The sequence below is a fragment of the Monomorium pharaonis genome, chromosome 4 (assembly GCF_013373865.1).
Source record: "Monomorium pharaonis isolate MP-MQ-018 chromosome 4, ASM1337386v2, whole genome shotgun sequence".
In the NCBI taxonomy this organism is placed as follows: Eukaryota; Metazoa; Arthropoda; class Insecta; order Hymenoptera; family Formicidae; genus Monomorium; species Monomorium pharaonis.
In genome coordinates this window covers 24,906,657-24,926,198 of record NC_050470.1, presented here as the reverse complement: position 1 = coordinate 24,926,198, position 19,542 = coordinate 24,906,657, and the positions used below count along the sequence as shown (strand labels likewise).

Below are 19,542 nucleotides of genomic sequence, written 5' to 3'. Positions count from 1 at the left end.
CTTGCTAGGCGGTTGACTCGCCGCGCCTGCGCCGACTACCGCCGAGTCACGTACGCCGCTGCCGCCGCCATGTTGCTCCGCGCTCCAGCGCCGGTCGGACGCATCGCCCGGACGTTCTGTTGATTCCGTACGTGTCTCGCGTATTCAGAATTCATTGTGCGCAGGTACGGTGTTGTGTTTATACTGTTTAGAGTGCCGTCGCGCTAACAAACGACACGCGAACCATGTGTCGTACGTAACAGAGGTCGGGTTTATTTGTAAAGCGTGGCATCGTGCGTTTGCTTTCGAGTGAAGTGTTCGCGTGCGTGTTCGAGCAGAGTTTGCTCGAAGGGGATACGGTAAAATATCGCGAGTGCCAATTAAGTGAAGTGCTACTAGTCGTGCGAGCATACGAAATAGAAAATTCACGAAACGAATTTGTCTCCGTTCGATGTATCTCGGCGCGTAATTTTCATTCAAACGGTTTTCTCAACGCTTTCCTCGGCCTGCATTTTTACGTACTTTTCACGTATTTTTCCAAATGTAACGGTCGCGCCAAGTGAAATTCTCGCGCGCAATTTACGTTTTACTCGTGTGTGATATATTATCTGTAATATCGGGAGTGCCGAATAAAGTATCGGGCGATCGTTATTATTAATGTGCAGTTTCATTCGAAGTAGCAGGATGATGTCAGCAGAAAGTGGCATCCATGGAGCGACTCGGTATTAAAATATATTATTATTTCAAGTGATACATTTCTTTACCTGCTTTTGTGTTTGAGTTTAGGAATAATATTTATCACATTTTCAGAATCAAAACTGGAAAAGGAATGTAGCAGTAGCAGCAGCAGCATCAGCAGCAGGAGTAGTGACAGCAATCGGTGAGTGAATTTTTATCAAATAAATTAATTGAATTTATATCATGTATATGTGGTATTGCACATTTATAGAACACGATTATGCACATTTGCATAAAAGATTTAAAATATGAATGCATATAATTGTAAAATTTACGGATATAGCATGAAATAAACGTAGACGTAGCATAGAGGAGACCGAAAAAGTCATGCACATTACCTATGGGATTCATAGATATTTGACTACGTAATTCAATGTATACATTTTGTGCACATAGAGGCGTTGATAAATGAAAACACCTAAAACGACGCGATGACCGCTCATAATACCAATACATAAAATATGACCAAATGTATACAGTAAATGCTATGTATATATCGTCATAGTTATTTAACTCTTGATTCGTCAAGATACTGTCACAAATAAATACTGTTCTTTATTAATGCGCTTCAAATATACTTGCTAAGTTTATTTTTGTATTTTAATTTGATATAAAATTGCACGATATCGGTTGCAAAACACACCTAGGCAACTGATTACAAACGTCTGGCAGATCTAGGAACTGTGCAAGGCACAAATATAAACGAAAATTTCATTGCTATTAATCTCAGTTAATTTTCGTTTAATCTCGATATAGACACTATTAACTTGATATTACGCACATTAACGTAATTCAGTCGAAGTCTTGCAGCAATAATATTATAATATTTTAGTATAACATTATCGCTGCGGCTGTTTTCTCTTCAAGTGCGGGTATTGGTTCCAGACGATCATCCTTTTCTCTACCTGAGCCCCAGCCAACTAATGCTATACTAATGAGATGTACAACACCGGCACTAACCACGAGCCTAAATGAAAAAAATAGATAAGAAAATAGATAAGATAACTTATTTTAAATTTTATAATTTAAAATACTAAATATAAATATACGAAACTAACTTAAAAATTATATAAATGAGTAATACGTATAAAGTAAACTTTAGTTTAACAAAATTTTTTATTGGACAAAAATGTAGATATTTACGACAATTTTAATTAAGCATTAGTTAATTAGTTTACCCGAAGCACTTCTATAAATTGTTTTCTTTAAGCAAAATAATATTAGAAATCTAATAAGAAATCCGATTCTTTCTTGTCACCATTACAATAAACAGCTCGCAATTAAATTGAAAAAGTCGGAAAAGTATTATGAAAAAATTAAAATCATATTAATGGAAAAAAATAAGAACATTGAAAAATTGTTTTAATAGATACTTAATTTAAAATGGAAACTTATCATAAAGCGTAAAGAATATATATCTTACCAAAATGAATAACCAAGCTCAGCAGAACCTTCGCTGGTCCACATATTATCGATGTCCTCCTTTGGAAGCACATTGACGTATAGTCTCGTATAATATTGCGCTAACCAAGTACAAGTGCTTGCTAAGCACATTAACACTAAAAATAAGTCACGAATAAGAAAGAGTTCATGCTGCACACGATACATAGTTTATATGTGAACTTGAAATAAATTTAAAATTATTTTTTCATATTTTTTTATATAAACTTCATAACGTTTTAATTTTTGTTTTTTTTTTAATTTTATATTTAAATCAACATTATAGTAAAAAAATATTATCTAACGCTTTATTTAATAAACACAATCAAATTAAAAAAAAAATTATCCAATGTTAAAAGCTGAGATCTTTGTCTTAATAATCTTTGTTTTAATAATCTTAAAAAAGAATATGTTTCATAATTTTGATAAATGTTTTTGAAAAAATACTTACGCGTTAACATATTTATAAAATATACTCCAGGAATAGATAGAATTTTTGATCTTGGTGAAGTAGCCGTATTTAAAACTGCCAAAAGCGCAGCTAATGCAGCCGCTAGCAGAGCAGCCGAGGTTGTTGTTAAAGTACCGATCCAAAGTGCCCAAGACATCACCGATGGATCCTGCCGGATCATTTGAGGAACTGAAACATTATTAATCAAGATTTTAATATTCGGAATAATGGCATAACAAATGTGATTTCAATCGTAATTATTCTATCTTTAAGCTTCTAGTTAACGTTGAATGTTAAAATCGATTTATGATATCACGATTTCTTTAAATTTAACCAATTTGCCCAATTTGCAATTATATCTTTTTGTAATTATAGTTTTTAATATTATTTTTAGTATTTCTACGATTTTCGTAGTACATGTTATCGGTAAGTCGCGTATACATTGAAATAAATTTGAATTGCTTCTCCAAATGTAACACAGGAACGAGGACTTGGATTATGCAATATAGTTGCATAATATCCGAAAATTGAAACGAAGCCAGTTCTCAAGCGATTAACTTTACATATCAAAATATATCTTCAGTAACGTCATACTCGAAAATATCTACAATACTCCGCAATGCTATACTCTTTTGACGTCTTTCGTTGATGCAGATGTATTGCACGCCGCGGAAACTAAAAGCCGCTGTTATCGTATTTTATATTCGGGCGTGATGTACGCTCGAGAGTGAAAAAACGAATATAAGTAGGAATATTTCGCGCATTACGCTTCCAGAATATGACGAAGTTTCCGCGAGACATTTCAACTCACGACGGCGTGAATAACGGATCATTGCATTCGCCGGAGGCGACCGCCAAGTTCCACGAGTATCCGCCTCGAAAATGTATCTACCGCTAAAGTACTCAGGTACTCAAAAACGTATCTGACGGCGGTCGTGATAGTCCTATCGTTTCAATCCGATATGGTGCATTTCTTATTTTTATGTCCGATCTCATTCATAGCGTCCCTATGACCAAAATTAAAGCTGCTACGTGCAAAACGGCATTAGAGTCCATTAGTTTCAATTTCAAGGTTCTAACTTCGTTTTTACTGATTTTATCAAATTTTAAGTCAAAGCAGCTTCTTCATAAATGTGCAAATAATTTAATTTGTTTCCGTGCTGAAAATGATTGATGATGATGGCGTAATGCATTCTTATACTGAGCATGCTTTTAGAAAATGCGCTTGTACAGTAAATGTTGTGGCACAATGTAAGCTGCGAATACCACAATCAGGTGGAATCGACCGCTCCTTCGTCCTCTCTCTCTCTCTCTCTCTCTTTCTCTCTCTTTCCTTCTCCTCTCTTCTGGGCCATATAAAATTGATCACGTACCAGAATCCGATACTCTTACCACGGTCAGCATCAGTAGCGATGATACGAGCAACGCGCGAGCACGTGAAAGTAGACCACGAGGCTTGGTCGTTGATTTTTGTATGTTAAAACTAGTTTCCGTGTCTATTGTTACCCGCATACGTCTCGTAACTTGACGGTTTTTTGTTACATATATGATAACATGCAAGCATGCATATGCCTGTGGTTTTACACTGAGAGAAATTCGAACGTGCGTATATATGCTCGCTCTCAGATATGCTACGCTCGAATTATATGCTCGAATTTCTCTTTAAAGTACCGCCGGCCATATCACCACGTTCTGGAAGCACAGCATCTCATTCCTTAGCAAGTAAAATTAATAAAATTGATGAAACAATTTTATCATAATTATTTTATTCCCTTTTAAAGTTTATTAGAAATTAACAGTCGCATCTTTTTAAATCAAATAATCTTAAATATCAATCGGATTTTATCTCTGAATAAAAAGATCAAAGCACTATAAAAACTATTTGGATATATATATAGGATTTTAATTTGAAACTTACGTAAGATGCAATAATGTGATAACAAGTGATAGAAAAATGTAATTAAAAGTGACGTCTTTTGACATTCTCGAAGAAAAATGTCCTTTTTAAATTACTCAAAAAAGATCATGATTAAAAAGATATTCGTTAGAGTAATTGTAGAATGCATGTTTACGTAGGTATCCCTTCGGACTCATTACCCGCCTGAATGAAAGAGAAATGTTTCTCACAGCGCGTGCCAGCGATTCTGTTGTTCTTCTCCGGAAGTACAGCGTAATAGCTACGTAAAAGTCGCTTGCTCATCGGCACGATTATTATGCCTTGTGTATAAGGAATTTATCTTTTTCACGCGTGGCACAATACACCGCCGCTTCGCAAAAGTACACCCGGCGGATATGAAAATAGCTAGAGACAGATCAGATTTCCTGATATTGAGATAGTATAAAAATTTAATGAACGTAAAATCCGGAAATCGAATAATGTGTGTGTGTGTGTGTGTGTGTGTGTGTGTATGTGTGTGTGAAAATTTGATACTAGTAAAACTAAAAAGGAAAAGAAAAAAGACAAAGAGAGAAGGAAAGAAAGAGAGTGATACTGTAATTGTCAGTTTTAATATTTCAAATTTTTTAATAAAAACACACATCGTCTTATTTATCTGATTTCAAAATTATTAAATTTCTTTGGAACCTCCCATTGTTTCACTTTTTCAATTTCTACATATTTTCTTTCAAAAATTTGCATATACATAAGTACGTAAAAATAACTTTAACATTACTAAAATGCGATATGTGATTTTAAAAAAACGCGATTAAATATAAGAAAATAATTCCAAGGGAAAAGATTTATACATATTTTCTCTTGTTTGCTATTGTGTTTATATTTTTGAAAGATCTCTTTGTGAACTCCATCTGCGAGGACACCATACGAAGATGCCATGAGGAGCGGATGTTTCCAGTTGAGTGCTTCAACCGCTATTGTATGTTGGTTATAGCATGATAACAGTTTCTTCTCGTACGATAACAATTTCGATTTTTAAAAAATATGTTCAGAAAAAAAAAATTTTACTACAAAACAAATCTCAATCAAAAAGCTTGATATTTCAAAGCCAATGTACATATTGCTTTCCTTGCTATATTACAATTAATAAAACGTAATATGTATAATACGTAATATGTATCAATACAATTTGCATCAATAAAAATTATTAAGACTTCATTAATGCATCGTGAATTTTGCACTTTTTTTTTACGGAAGTTATTGATGAGCGTTCTGAGTATCCACAAAGGATTCAGCGATCCATTGACGATTGGCAATCGTTTTGATCGATACGCGAAATCAATGAAATGAATTTAATGATTTCCAAATCAATCATCCATTGCACACACATGCACATCATACGTCCACGATCAACTACAAGCATCAGCGAACGCTAAATAGAATTCTAATGCACTCGATTCATAGATTTATTGTCCTGCCTCATACGTATGTTCTATCATCCAGTCTTTCTCTTGCAAATATCTCTGCGCGATCATAATTCATCACATGCGAGTCACTCGAATAGCGTAGTTCGTTTGAAAAGTATTCAGCACGATCGCACAATACTCGAGTCTCGTTACTATAACATTTATTTTAAAATTATCACGGGTATATAATCCCGATGAAATATATAATTCCGGCGAAAAATAAGAGTGTTAAAAGAAATTGTAGGAATTTATTGTATCAGATTGAATGATTTTTGAAATGGAAAAAAATTTTTTTAAAAACTGAATTTTTTAAATATGTCTTCCCATTTCGACATGCGTTTATATTTTTCACAAGATAAATGTGAGATTTTCACTAATTTACATCAGAATTTAGCGATAGTTGTTTTTGTTCACGTATTTTACTCCTCTTACAAAAATTAAATCCCTATTACTTTTCTTATATTTGTCATTAAAAAAAACAAATTTCCTTCATTCCTTTTCATTAATTGATTTTATATTACCTTCTCAAAAAACTTGCAACTAATATTTGCTTGTATAATTATATAAGAGAGTGTGTAGATATTTTGCATTGCAGCTCTATGTAGTTTAAAATCTTAGCTAACGGTAATTCCTGGCGTATCAGTTTTCCGATTAGAACGCGCACGATTAATAATCAGAATGCACGCTCAAGGTTACGATATCCTGTGTCATACCAAGAGAGAAAGATTGGGTGATTACGCGCAAAACGCAATCGGCGTTGCACAAAGAGAAAGGCGGAAAGTACCAACATACCGGACACGTGATACGTCCTCCATCCGTAAGCGACGTTTAACTCCTTTTTACCCTGCAACAAGCCGAAATGAACTCTGCCAGCGCTCTCCTGAGGATTAGGCGTTCTCCACGGTCGCGCCTCTACCCAGTGCTGCGTCACAAGGGCGGCGCAGACGAGCCCACCGCCTAGCAATGATAGAAAGAAGGTCGCGAAGATCGTGCCTCTTCGAAACATCGACGTCATTCTCGGGTCGCGAGACGATGATCCAGCTTTTGGATAGCTCGCGAGCACTGTGGAGTAAAAGAGAATATGACAAAGATATCAAAAAAGGAGGATAATAAAAAAGTTCAATATATTTTCAGCATCTTTCAAATAAAAATATTGTTATTGTTATCAAAAATTATTGATACATATTATAGTCTGAATAAGCAAGAAATATTAAAGTAATATTTAGAAATGTTAATTTCATGTATGTTTAACCGATACAGAAAGATTATTTGAAACATATTTTTTCACGAAACATTGTAAGGTTTTAGAAACATTTGCAAATCAAAATTTGTTTATATTGATGTTGCAACGTTAAATATGACATATTTGAAAACGTTACATGTTATTGAATATCGTTGTGATAACATGGTAGTAATAATTTTATGCTACAGTTTCTATACGTAATTTCAGATTATAAATCAATTACAATTCACAAGAATCTTCAAGTACATATTTTAAAGTTAAAACTTTGCTAATATTTAATTGGAATAAAGAATAAAATGTTTTTTATCTATTGCAAGTTACTCGACTTCATCCCTCGCTTTCAATTCCTTTATATCTCCCGATTATTATACCGTTGCCTTGATGCTTCTTTTCTAACTGTTGAGAAAATTTTCTCACTTTGTTAAACATGTCAAAATTATGACCATCCAACAGATACTTGTAAAAATGTTTCTCTAAAAAAATTCAGGCGAAATGCACGTCTTTTCTCCCTACATTCGTGCCAAAGTAAAAAGAAGATGCCTTTCATCCTTTATCCCGCACGTAGCGCGGAAAGCAAACGTCTTCGCGATCTTCGCATGGAGCAGAGTCTCGCCTCGCTGCATCTTATTAACATCATCCGCGCGTTACGCCGCGTACATGAGAACCTACCGATGAGAGCCGCTACCGTACTCAGAATAACAGTACAAATTTTTACGTCGGAACACTTCGATCCTCCTCGCGTAAACGAAACGAAATAGCGTGTACTACTGCCGCGCTCTGCTGTACTTGAGAAGAATTCCTTCGTGTTAACATCATTAATCAATACAACATTATTATTAGGTTAAATATATAGATAATAACAATATTTCTGTACTATAAAAAATTGATTATATGATGTAATGTCATATTTAACGTTGCAATATCAATATAAAAAATCTAATTTTATTAGTTTGTCAATATATTGTATAATCTTCGAAATGAAAATCCAAATGAAATCGAAACGGGTAAGATTCATATTTGAATATATATAGTTCATATATACATCTCTATTAATTCATTGACATTAAGTCAATTTATTTAATCAAATTTATATAAACGGAAAATTAATTTTATCCTGAGTATCTCACGTCAATTGCATCAATTTCTTCAACTTACAAATTGCTCTGTATTAAAAAAAATTCAATTATTTTATTATTATTAAGCGGATTACTTGAATTGCGAACATTTTATCGTGTTTATTGAAAAACTGAGTTTTTTCCACATTTTTTCAACTTTCGTATCACTGTGCACCAGCGCAGCTCGTTTCCTTTCTCTCTAGAATGTGTTTTCTCTATTCATTCTTTAACTGACCGGAGACGCATGTGACACGCTCATGTTTCCGTGCAAGAGACAGAGAACGAGACTGCTCTTCGCATGGGCATCGGCAATCTACTTGACGACGGTCGCTATTTAAATTATGCCACACAGAAACTATGCCACTTTCGCAACAATTATCTGGCCTACTAGAAGAAGAATCTGTAGGTATGAAAGCGTCTTGAAAACAAAGCATCCAAAGCTCCAACAGTTCGTATAGCTCTTGGAAAAATAAGTCTATTCGCGAGATAATATAATATTGCAAAGGTGAAACGTGAGATACAATTAATTAATAAATTATAAAACAATTTTCAGATCTGAGAAAGAAAAAATATATAGGTCGCTCAAAAGATATGACAAGATAATTTCTATTAGATTATCAATTCCAGCTAGTAATTATACTTACATTACACACTACTTAATTTATATGCACATACTCAATTATAATTCAATTATGCGATAAAAGTTAAACAGAGAACCATTGAGAGAAAAAAGTTACTGAACCGATAAGTCATAATGAAGTCAAATACGATGCTATGCACACAGTCACTAAGTTTTATCAGGAAAACCAGTTTTATTAAATTAAATTAAAATCGGAAGTCTCATACGCCATTTAGCTGAATTAAATCAATATTTCAAATAAAAATTAAACAGCGAATTGAGAAGCTCATCTTAAAATCGCTCAGATGTTTTTAAAATATTAAAAATATAAAGATTGAAAAAAAAATATATATATATGTAGAAAATTATGTGCAGACTGTTTCTTAGAAATATGGAATTCAAATTTGAAAGTAAGCTCTCTAATTTTTCTCTCGGTGAATTGAAAGGACGTGCAGTTACCTTGACCCTGACCCTCCGCGAAGTGCACCTGGTTCAGACTCCGCGAGAACTCGCCCTGCTTGACCTTCTGCGAGAAGTCGGCGTTCCCGAGTCGCTTGGTGAACTTTACGCGGCAATTGTTGCCGCGCGGCTTTGCCGCCCTTAGCAACGACGACGCGGCGGGTTTCGGCCTCTTGGCGAAGGTGTACGGGATCGTGTAGGGCTGCGCCACGTAAAAGTAGATCGGCCGATAATCCTCGTGGGGCTGCGGCTGGTGAACGTTAAAGCCGCCACCGTTGACGTTCGTGCAACAGCCGGTGCTGGTGTACACGCTCGGTGCGCCGTTGCTGCACGCGTACGAGTTCGCGTAATGCACCCCGTAGTGGTTCGCCGTTTTTCGTGAATTACCTTCCACGGTGCTCGAGAAAAGGGGGAGAAGGGGATGTCGCCAATCCCACCTCTGTTCGACAGATCTCTTCACAATCTTCTACAGAAGCTTCCGACTCTTCCTCGGAGATCTAATAACGCGCTTTCTACCGGTGCGTTCTTCAACGATCTCTCTATGACGCGATTGTCCGAGATTACTTCCGGCAACGTCTGTTCCACGTTCGCCAGCAGACCTTTGTCCACCGATCTTGGAATGAGAGCAAATAATCTCACCTCCGAAGAAAATCGCTTTCAATTCTTATTTATTAAAACAAACGTCTCATTGTTCTCACTCCGAATTTCCAAAAGTATTCTAAGTTACGGACTTGTAACATTCTCCTCTCCAGTTCGCGAAATCGATCGTCTCTTTCTCTCTTTCTCTCTCTTAAATACGGCGCGGTTAAAACATTCTTTCGTAACTTGCGGAGTACATCTACCTGAGTTAATAGAAAGAGAGGGTTCCTTAAAAATGAGGGCTTAGCGTTAATCTCGAAGGCCCCCGCGGCGGTGTCGCGGCGCTCCTCTTTCTCTCCTTATCAGAGGAGTTATCAGAAGCCACAGGTGGTGGATTGCGGAAAATCGTTCGGCCCCCTTGGATACCGCCGCAATCTTTTATTACGTATATTTCGACGGCTTTTGCGGCTTGCGAAGTTAGAGAAAGAGAATTCCCCGCTTGAACTTGTCGCACGGCGAAGTTTCTCTCAATGCGAGGTGTGCAATGTGTGTGTCGCTTAAATTACCGCGGCAATTTCCTTCTTCTTGCTTCTTTGTTTCCGATCAAATGCTATTGCGCGCGAGTCCTGATGGAGGGATTCTGAAACGTCGTCGCTTCAGAATCCACCTCGAATACCTTTTGATGTCGGGACTTCTTAATGGTATCTTGAAGACGCGTGTTTTTTTACCACGTGAGATCTTGCGATGTGTCAACTGTAAGAGAAATCAGTACGTTAGGCGATTTGAACGAAGTTTCGTTGTGTTGAAAAAATAAACACGCAAAGAATAGCGATAAATAAAGTTTATGCAGGAGGCGAAATACGTATTTTTCTGTTAGAAATCCTCCTCGTTGAGCATTGAAGTACAATAGGCTCTTAGAAAGCAATGCGGCATTTATTTTCTAATCTCAAACATTATTTTCTTATAATTTAAAATACCGAAAGTGTCAAGTATCTCGTTTTTTACTCTCGACATCGTGAATAAATCCATATGCATTATACGAGCACATTATTTTAATGATAACACAAGCATGATTTGTACTTTCTTTCAAGACGTTCCACTCCGCGAAAATAGGGAAAGTTTAAGAACAAAAACGTTTAAAAGGTAAGAATTATTAAATAAGCATATTTAGAATTTAAATAATTCCTTTTTCTTGAATTCCCTCTTTCTACCTCAAAGTTTTACATGGAACCAGGAAGAAACAAAGTTTTAGCATTACTAAAGTAACGCCTTTGTATGAAAATTCTCGGAACAAAATTGACAAACAGCACAAATAGAAGCTACGAGACTGGTGGGAAAATAGAGTTTCATTTCGCATTGACCTAAATTTGAATTGAAAAGTCAGAGAACGCTGGCGTATATTTTTAGAGTAAAAATACACAAATCTGCCGAGCTGTCTTCCGTTTAAGATCGCGCGAAATGGAATGAGGAAATTTCATTGGGGATGCAGAAAGCAGGGAAGATACCGAGCTTCGTATCTTCCCCGGTCTCGTACCCAGTCCCACACTGGGGTTTTGCAAGGTACGATGCTACTTAAATTCTCTCAACGTTAAAATAAAATGAAACGAATTGCTAATGATCTGTAATAAGCAGGCAACGGCGGGACAATCGCTAACGGTACGATAAAATTTAAGAGGCGCGATATAATAACCGTTTCTTGCTATCCGACATTTCCCAAGTGTGCTTCATTACTGCCGCAAGAAACTTTGTTATTTGCCGTTAGTACGTTAAGATTTACATTTACATCTTTTTCATCGTTAAATATCACAACCAAGGTTGAACCGGTCCGCCAAAAACGATCCGGGAGGCCGGGACGGTCGGTTTAAACTCGAAGAGAGATAATTAAACGTTCTTTGCATTTAAGTTTTTGTATATAGCAGCTGCTCAAAATAATTTCTCTCCCGTTCCGAGAGTCGGTTTACGAGATAAAACTTTGAGGTTGAAAGGGAGATATTACAAGGAAAGAAAAAATTATTAGCCCCGAAATTTTCATTTCGAACAATCAAGTCAAGTGCGCTTATATCGTTTCAGTTTATTTATCGATGCCGCGGAAAATGAGTTTAAGTCGGTGTTCCTGCATAATGCTGTCCTGTAACATTCTTGACGGAACTGGAGCAGCAATTGTCGCGACGTAATGTATCGCATGCGCGCCACTGCATATTATTAAAGTCGGATTTAAATGTACACCAAGTATTTTCCTATTACTATCCGAGCTATCTCCGTTAGCTGTGTCGTAAGAAATATTCGATCGAAAGAAGGGAAGAAAATTCTAGCATTACAATATCTCGGATGAACGATGCTATGTGTGTGGGAACGAATAGCTTTGTTAGCTCGTTCGGTTATCGATAAGCAATTCATTGACCTTTGTGCTTTTAGTTTTTATTTGCACAGAACATGCGAGAGGTAGCTGACCAGACTACAAGATGCGGTATAATTGAATTACGCGAATATCATAACGAAGAGAATTATTTCTCTTCGATAGATTTAATGTGTGTGTGTAAAATAGAAAAGAACAAGAGAGAGAGAGAGAAAGAAAATTTTCACACATCATTACGCCTTAGCATTTTACTTATTTAACAACTTTACAAATTGTTTTAGAAAATTTTCAAATTGGATTTCAAACGACTGGCGAAAATAATCGCGGGTCGTTGAGTTTCTTAGCGTTCGCAAACAATATTCAGAGATACATTCAGCTCCAGGATGCCGGCGCGCCGCCGGCGTAAATGTCGAGGACGCATAACCGTCGGCATAAAATTGTGCGAAATTGCTCTGTGTGGCCCGTGAGATAAAAGGAGTTTTGACATGACTGCGCCGCCGCGTCGGATTCGCATGACCCGTCGCGATATGACAAACGATTGTGCGCGCACACGCGTGACGGAAATGTTATCACACGAGCGAGGATGTAAGAGCGAGGAAGACGCAGGAATGCACGCATACACGGAGAGGCAACGGGTTGACGAGGTTGGGTTGAATGCCGTTAGACCGTGTCACGTCGCGACTACATACGCGTTGTGCGAGGCATCGTCGCCTAGGAGCAGGAGACGTAGAAACGGACGGGGACCGAAGGAGGGAGATGGAAACAAAGAGAGAGTTCCAGGATCGGAATCTGCGCGATCCCGATTGTCTCCACGCGAAATCAAACCTGTCACGAGTGAGTTTCGCCGGCTGACACTCGCTCGGAGACGCCGAGACGCCGCGTTCTATCAAGTTTAAGCGATCCGATTGTACGAAAAATACATTCTGTGAACTGATATTTGGTACATGCTAAGTTTTCAATCTTTGTTCACCAGTTTGTTAAATTTTTTGTCTTCATTTAGATCATTTTGTTACTATATGTATTTACATAATTTTATATTATCATATTGGCTGTTACATTGATAATTAAAATTGAAAATTTAAAAATAGAATGAATCGAAGTAAATGGCAAGCCAAAATTAAAATTTCAACTCTAAACGTCAAACAAACCAATAAATATAAAAGTGTGGAGTCAATAACTTTAAATTATTATCGGTAATTATATTAAAACGATCATGAACCTCTGAGGAATTTATGAACCTCGTAAAAAAAAAAAAATGAAATTATCAAATAAATTTGTTTTATCTTTACGCCTGCTCCGTTTTTCTACCGAAGGCGCAATCTCCGAGCACATGATATTCCCCACATGATTTTCTTTCTCGGTCCGCGACCGGCTGGATGTTGACTCGTCGTTATAACCGGTTCGGCGATCGGTCCGCTCGCGCATTTTTCTTGCCGCACGATGTGCGTGCCTCGCGTGACGCAACTCCCTCGGCACATATTGCCCTCGGGATGTCGGACGGAAAGATGCACCGTGGCCCGGCGCACATCCTGCGCGAAACTAGGACACGCAGTGCCGACTATGGGTGTCCCTCATCCCTCGGGGATCTACGAAGTCGCTCGAAATTCGCGAATTCTTCCCGGCGAAGCGTGCATCACGAGATCGACCGACGATCTGTTCTGACCCAGAAAAAGCGGATCCGACCGGGGTTCTACCGGGTGGAACCACCGCGCGGCTTTCAATTTTTGCAAAACCGCACCGTGTGTTAATGCCAGGTCGCATTCAAATGCAAAACTTTTGTCACGCAGCGGAATGCGCGCCGATCGTCGCGGACGCGATGCAACAGAGCTATCCCATGAATAATTTAATGCCCGACATAGCTTCATTGTCGTGTACTAATGACACTGTCCGCAGCACACCGATCCCGCGCACAGATCGGCTCATTATCATTACGCATTCCTCCCTTTATTTTAAAATCAAGATGAAACAACGGCCACCGACATGAATACAAATTCGGAAACGGCGCGCAAAATCGATATCTTTGAAATCGCAATAAACCAATTTGACATTTACCGCCTCCAGTACATTAAACAAGTTAAAAACCAATTAAATTAGTTATCTAACAAAAATGATTTAAATTAAATTTGTTATCTGACAAGAATCCATTATTTGCACAATTGTGCTTCATGTATGATCGCAATTATTAAAAGTTCGTACGTTTGAAATGTTTAATTGAATTACATCTGTGTATTTCGTAGCAAGAACACTTTCCAAATGATCAATCACTAAAAATGCCCACGCAAAGAATCGAGAAAGTTTGAAAGCGTCACAGCACTTTTTCAACATATCTCTGAATTGGGAAACTAAGATGTAGAAGGTAAATATGCAGATACAACAACTCTTTTATCGGTATATTATTATTGTAGAAAAATTGCAGAATAGTGTGAGATCTCAGCAATTATTTTTCAAAGCATTTGCGAGACGTATTATTAATTTAGATTTAATTCACAATTTTTCTACTGTTTATCCCATTTAGCAATTAATGTTGTATACAAATAAACTTATACACACGATACTCATACTTCAAGTTATATCAAATTATACTTAATACCAAATTACTTAATAAACTTTAAGATATTGAGACTATAAGAATATTAAAATGTTTAAATCTAAGACTACAATAATTCTTTAAACTAATGTATCACTTGAAAAGTGTATTTTACCTCTAATTAGATGACAAATGTAATTTAAATTTTTGTTAGATAAGAAATTTCCCACACAACAAAATATATCACAGAAATATCTTGAAGATATCAATGTGTCAGAATATCTGTTGCATAGCATTGTCAAGATATCTCTGAGAAAAATATTTCTGAGATATCTTTAAGATACCAAAAAGTCATGATAATTTTATCTCAAATGTGATATTTAATTTTTATGTTTAATTTTATTTTTAATTCTTATATTTAAGATAGTCTGAAGTTTGTCATAAGATATATTAAATAAGTTATCTTATTGATTGCAAATTATATTTCAGATAGATATATTTTGCTGTGTGGGTTAATTTACATTTTGCATGTGAATTATATATCACTTTTATTTAACTCTATAATATATATTAAAATATTTTAGAGAAAAAGAGAGAAATAGCAATTAAAAATAAATCAATCAACAATTATGAACGATAAAAAAAAAGTAGGCAAGTATAAATCGTCGATTAAATTTCACAACTCAATTCTGTGGAATGCAAACGAGTCGAAGAATCGGAAAAGATTTACGAAACGCAAGCTATTAGTTTCGCCTTCCCGTTAATCAAAGACAAAGCGGCTTTTTCCTCGCGTTATTTTACGGCGAGCGTCGCCGATCCGTCGGGCAAAAGGACCTCGTTTCGGCGCAGGTGCGACGCGCAAAGCCGACGAAACAAAGCCGGGTCGCATTGAAAAGGGATTCGCGCGAGGCGCGGGCATTTCCGCGAGCAGCAAGGGCAACGTAAAGAGGAATTTTACCTGCATTGCTTCGGCATCCCGTTTGCGTCCAGTTTCGCTGCTCCGCGATGGCTGTGTGGTGTACGACGTCCCTCGGTTTGCCGCGTCTCTCACTCCTTCTCCTCCTCTTTCCCTCTTGAAACTTGAAGGTCCCGGACTAAACGGCGGCCCTTGCCGACCTTCCTCGTGCTGTCCTCGCGGGATTCCTCGATTTGCGCACACGGTGAGCTCCTCCTCGACGCCGAACCGGCCGAGTTCAACGTAATCTCCCCGCGGCGACCGGAATACGTATAGATAACGTAACACACGTGTCCCACGGCGTCGACCCAACTGAATTTCAGGCTACTGCGGCTCCTTCTCTTTATTCTCACCTGGCGCGGACAGGTGCTGCAGGTGGCACCACCTTCCGATCGACGACCCCCTGCCGCTTACCGATCCTGCCGCGTTCCAAAGAACGATCGTCGTGGGAGCAAATTATAGAGGAAAAAAGAGAAAGAAGACCAGCGCTCTCTGTTTCTTCTTAAACGATCGATTATCAAAGAAACAAAGTTCAAGATAAATAATTAAAGAAATTAATTAGCAGCATTCCTTTTCCCATTGACTGATTTTTAAAACTCGCGTATTTACGTCTTTCTTAGTCCTCGAACGAAGAAAAGAAACCGGAAAACAAAAGCCCTTTTTTTTCGAACGAACAAAATTCGAGATAATATATATGAGCAAAAAAGGTTATTTAAGATGGTTAAAAATTCGAGGTGGTCATAATATTGAAATGGAAAGTCTTTCTCCGGTCCTTTCGTCCGATGAAGGTTTTCTTGAAACCAATTTTTTTCCCTCTGACCCCACAACTTTCAGGAAACTGTTCTCCTCGTTCGGTTCACATTTAGAAAACTTCTCTTGGTTCCCCGATTCCTGGGAAGTTTTTTTTTATTTTTTGCAAAAAAAACCGCAGGGACAACCGCAACGAATTTTTAACCGCGTTTTTGCTCTCGCACACGCGGGTGTTCCGAGCTGAGTGACGCTCTTCCGGGTCTCCCGGCTCGGTAACAAGCTACTTTTTCTTCTCGTGTGGCATCTCAAGGAGAGAATGCAATGATATTGCCATTCTTTTGTACAAAAGGGAACGACCGCCACGAATTTTTAACCACGTATACACGAATATACGCGTGCGGACGCGTCTCGAGCCAGAAGGGAGCTCGCCGCCCTTTTATCGGACAGATGGTTTTTTTTATCGCGCAGCGATCTGAGAAACGCACTGGTATTTCTACTTTTTTTTAAGCGGTTGACCCAGGGATGACCACGAATTTTTAACTGTTTTCACTCATGCACTTCGTGTGGGAGAAAACCTTTTCGGCTCTTCGCATCGGGTAAAACTTTTTGCGGAAGCCACTTTTTTTTCATTCGACTCACAATTTTTAGGTAACTACATGGCGGTCTGTTTGATGTTTACTTTGAATTTCAACGATGTAAAATATGTGAGTTTACAGAAGAGATTCTATATGTATGTCATCAAAAATATACTTACAGAAAAATCTATAAAAGACATCATTAATATACAATATATATGCAGTATGTACAAAACACATTATACAATTAATAACACAGAGACTTAATAGTTTGCTAAGAAATGTTTCTCAGCTTCACTTGATTTTACGAAGATTAAGAAAGCCGGCGTACCACCGCGAACTATGAACCTGAAAAGAAATTAATTTGACATTAACAATAAGCTCCGGTTTATGTCTTACTTATAGAACTTATGTTGCCGATAAATGCTCACTGCTTGTCTTGTAATATTTCGCCCAATGTGAGTTGAGTGTCTACTTTGTGAACGGAACATTTATCTTTTCCTTCAAAATATACAATTATATTTTCTATAGTATAACGACGTTTTGTATCCCACTCTGGAGGTTCCTCAAATAGTTCAACTAACTGTTCGATTAATCTATGAATGATTAAAAAGATTTTAATATTAGTAATAATTACATAATGTATATTTTGATTTAAAAAAGATACACATACAATGTATCCTCATGAAAATTTTGTATAAAGTCAGTTTGCTGAGTCTCTGGATATAAAATCATCACAGGCCACACAAGCTTGTCCCTCTCGTCAAAGTGTACTCTGCTTTGTGCTATTTGTGGTACTTGAGGCTCTAGATCTCTAAGTTCAAGCTTTTGTTTATCATTTGTCAATTCTAAATTTATACCTCTTTGAGAAATTGTATCTAACAATTTTTCCTCCTCCTTGTCCAATTTTTTCTCTGCTTTCTCTTGCTTCCTCTGATCTCTTCGTAAACACTCCTTCAAGAGGAAAGTAAAAAAATGGCATATTGAGAACAGAAACTTGTACTCTTTTATGACTTAACTTTTATATTAATATAATTTATCAACAGCTTACCCTTGCAATTATAGCATCAGACTTTAATTTCAATATTGTTTTGTCAGTTGGATTGTGATCAAGGAACTGGTCACATAAATCGATACATTGGTCATAATCTCTAATGCGAAAACTACAAGTGATAGCTCTACTCAAAGCCTTTAAATACTGTGGCTTAAACTTCAAAGCCAATTTACAGTCATTCAAGCATGATCTGTAATTGTTATTACATTAAAATATAAAATCTATCATTAGAGTAACAATCATTGAATGCAGTCTATCAAAAGGTAACTCTACCTATAATTTTGCAACATAAAATGCGCAGCAGCTCTATTATTGTAAAGTTGAGCCTTCAGATCATCATTTTTGCATTTGGTTCTTATTCCTTCTGTGTAGCTAAGAATTGCAAGGCGATACTTTTTATACTTATAATTAAAGTTTCCATCCTCCTTGTAATTGTTTGCCAATTCTACATTAAAGATACACGAATATAAATTTTTTGCATGGAAAGCAGGCAATGCAAACCATTAAAGACAAAATACAACAAATAATAAAACATGTACATGAAAGAAAACGCACCCTCGGGAGTGTTGTCATCCTCTCCATACTTGAGTTGTTGCAGTCCCTCCATCAGGGGGGACAACTCGTCACCGGCTTCCGGTGGTTTCTTCATGAAAAAAGGGTGCTTCTCCATCTCCTCCTGCCATCGGTCCTCCGGCCATCCCTCCGTATAGCTCTTCTTCTCCAAATTGTTTATGTACTCGTCCAATTCGGCGTCCAATTTCGCGGCAAGCTCCAAACGCTCCTCCTCTGTCCAAACCTTTTTCTTTTCACCAACATTGTCTCCCGTATGTTGCATATTGTTTTCATAAAAATATTTCACAATACTCGAACTTATGTACAAACAAACTTTTCTACAATCCGATTCGTCTACGATAATAAATAATTGAATATGTCATATGTCACAATTAACTCGTAATATTGCTCGACGCGCAAAGCATAACCTCAAAATCGACCGTCTGTAACAACCACGTGAGGTGAGAATAGCAGAAGCAGACGATAATTTCATCCTGATTTTACCGACCATGCCTCGGGATTTCGTTTGCAGATGGCACTGGCTGTGCTCTTTAATTGTTTTTATGCGACATTTTTGGTGCACGAATAAATGTATTTTTACAGCGTAGAATAAAATTGTAATCGAGTTTCAAGGAAAAGAGAAAAAGATAATTATAGATAGATGATAATAAATTGATTGCATTATTGAGGCAATATTAATTATATATGGAATGTAGGACAGAGGAAAAGGGAGAGCAAGAGAAAACAAAATTAAATTATAAATAAATATGAAACATTAAAAAGAAACTAA

General features: G+C 37.1%; 2 protein-coding genes across 3 annotated transcripts; both read right to left on the bottom strand.

Moving 5' to 3' along the window:
* Positions 1-1,277: 1,277 nt before the first annotated feature.
* Positions 1,278-17,087, bottom strand: LOC105832338. Of its 2 annotated transcripts, none has more exons than XM_036286432.1 (6): positions 13,629-13,984; positions 9,405-10,736; positions 6,761-7,030; positions 2,609-2,797; positions 2,141-2,276; positions 1,278-1,684 (listed from the first exon to the last, which is right to left on the bottom strand). In XM_036286432.1, the coding sequence occupies exons 3-6, from the start codon at positions 6,981-6,983 to the stop codon at positions 1,546-1,548; spliced, it is 687 nt and encodes a 228-aa protein (XP_036142325.1). In that variant the 5' UTR covers positions 6,984-7,030; positions 9,405-10,736; positions 13,629-13,984; the 3' UTR covers positions 1,278-1,545. The 2 variants fall into 2 exon arrangements, with proteins under 2 accessions (XP_036142325.1, XP_012528636.1); XM_012673182.3 differs by lacking the exon at positions 13,629-13,984 and adding an exon at positions 15,825-17,087 and having other exon boundaries at positions 1,300-1,684.
* Positions 17,088-17,300: 213 nt separating this feature from the next.
* Positions 17,301-19,196, bottom strand: LOC105832333 (DNA polymerase interacting tetratricopeptide repeat-containing, protein of 47 kDa). Its single transcript, XM_012673169.3, has 6 exons — positions 18,756-19,196; positions 18,474-18,645; positions 18,198-18,390; positions 17,820-18,100; positions 17,578-17,742; positions 17,301-17,494 (listed from the first exon to the last, which is right to left on the bottom strand). Exons 1-6 carry the CDS (start codon positions 19,033-19,035, stop codon positions 17,410-17,412), a joined length of 1,176 nt encoding a protein of 391 aa, XP_012528623.1. The 5' UTR covers positions 19,036-19,196; the 3' UTR covers positions 17,301-17,409.
* Between the last annotated feature and the right edge of the window lie 346 nt (positions 19,197-19,542).

Excerpts from the sequence above, each read along its gene's own strand:
- LOC105832338 (XM_012673182.3), bottom strand. The coding sequence starts at position 6,983 with ATGACGTCGATGTTTCGAAGAGGCACGATCTTCGCGACCTTCTTTCTA. Across the intron at positions 2,277-2,608 it reads TTTTATAAATATGTTAACGC|TGTTAATGTGCTTAGCAAGC; the intron begins GTAAGTATTTTT and ends ACTTATTTTTAG. Across the intron at positions 1,685-2,140 it reads GAGCTTGGTTATTCATTTTG|GCTCGTGGTTAGTGCCGGTG; the intron begins GTAAGATATATA and ends TTTTTCATTTAG.
- LOC105832333 (XM_012673169.3), bottom strand. The coding sequence starts at position 19,035 with ATGCAACATACGGGAGACAATGTTGGTGAAAAGAAAAAGGTTTGGACA. Across the intron at positions 18,646-18,755 it reads GGATGACAACACTCCCGAGG|AATTGGCAAACAATTACAAG; the intron begins GTGCGTTTTCTT and ends TCTTTAATGTAG. Across the intron at positions 17,495-17,577 it reads GAAATATTACAAGACAAGCA|GTTCATAGTTCGCGGTGGTA; the intron begins GTGAGCATTTAT and ends ATTTCTTTTCAG.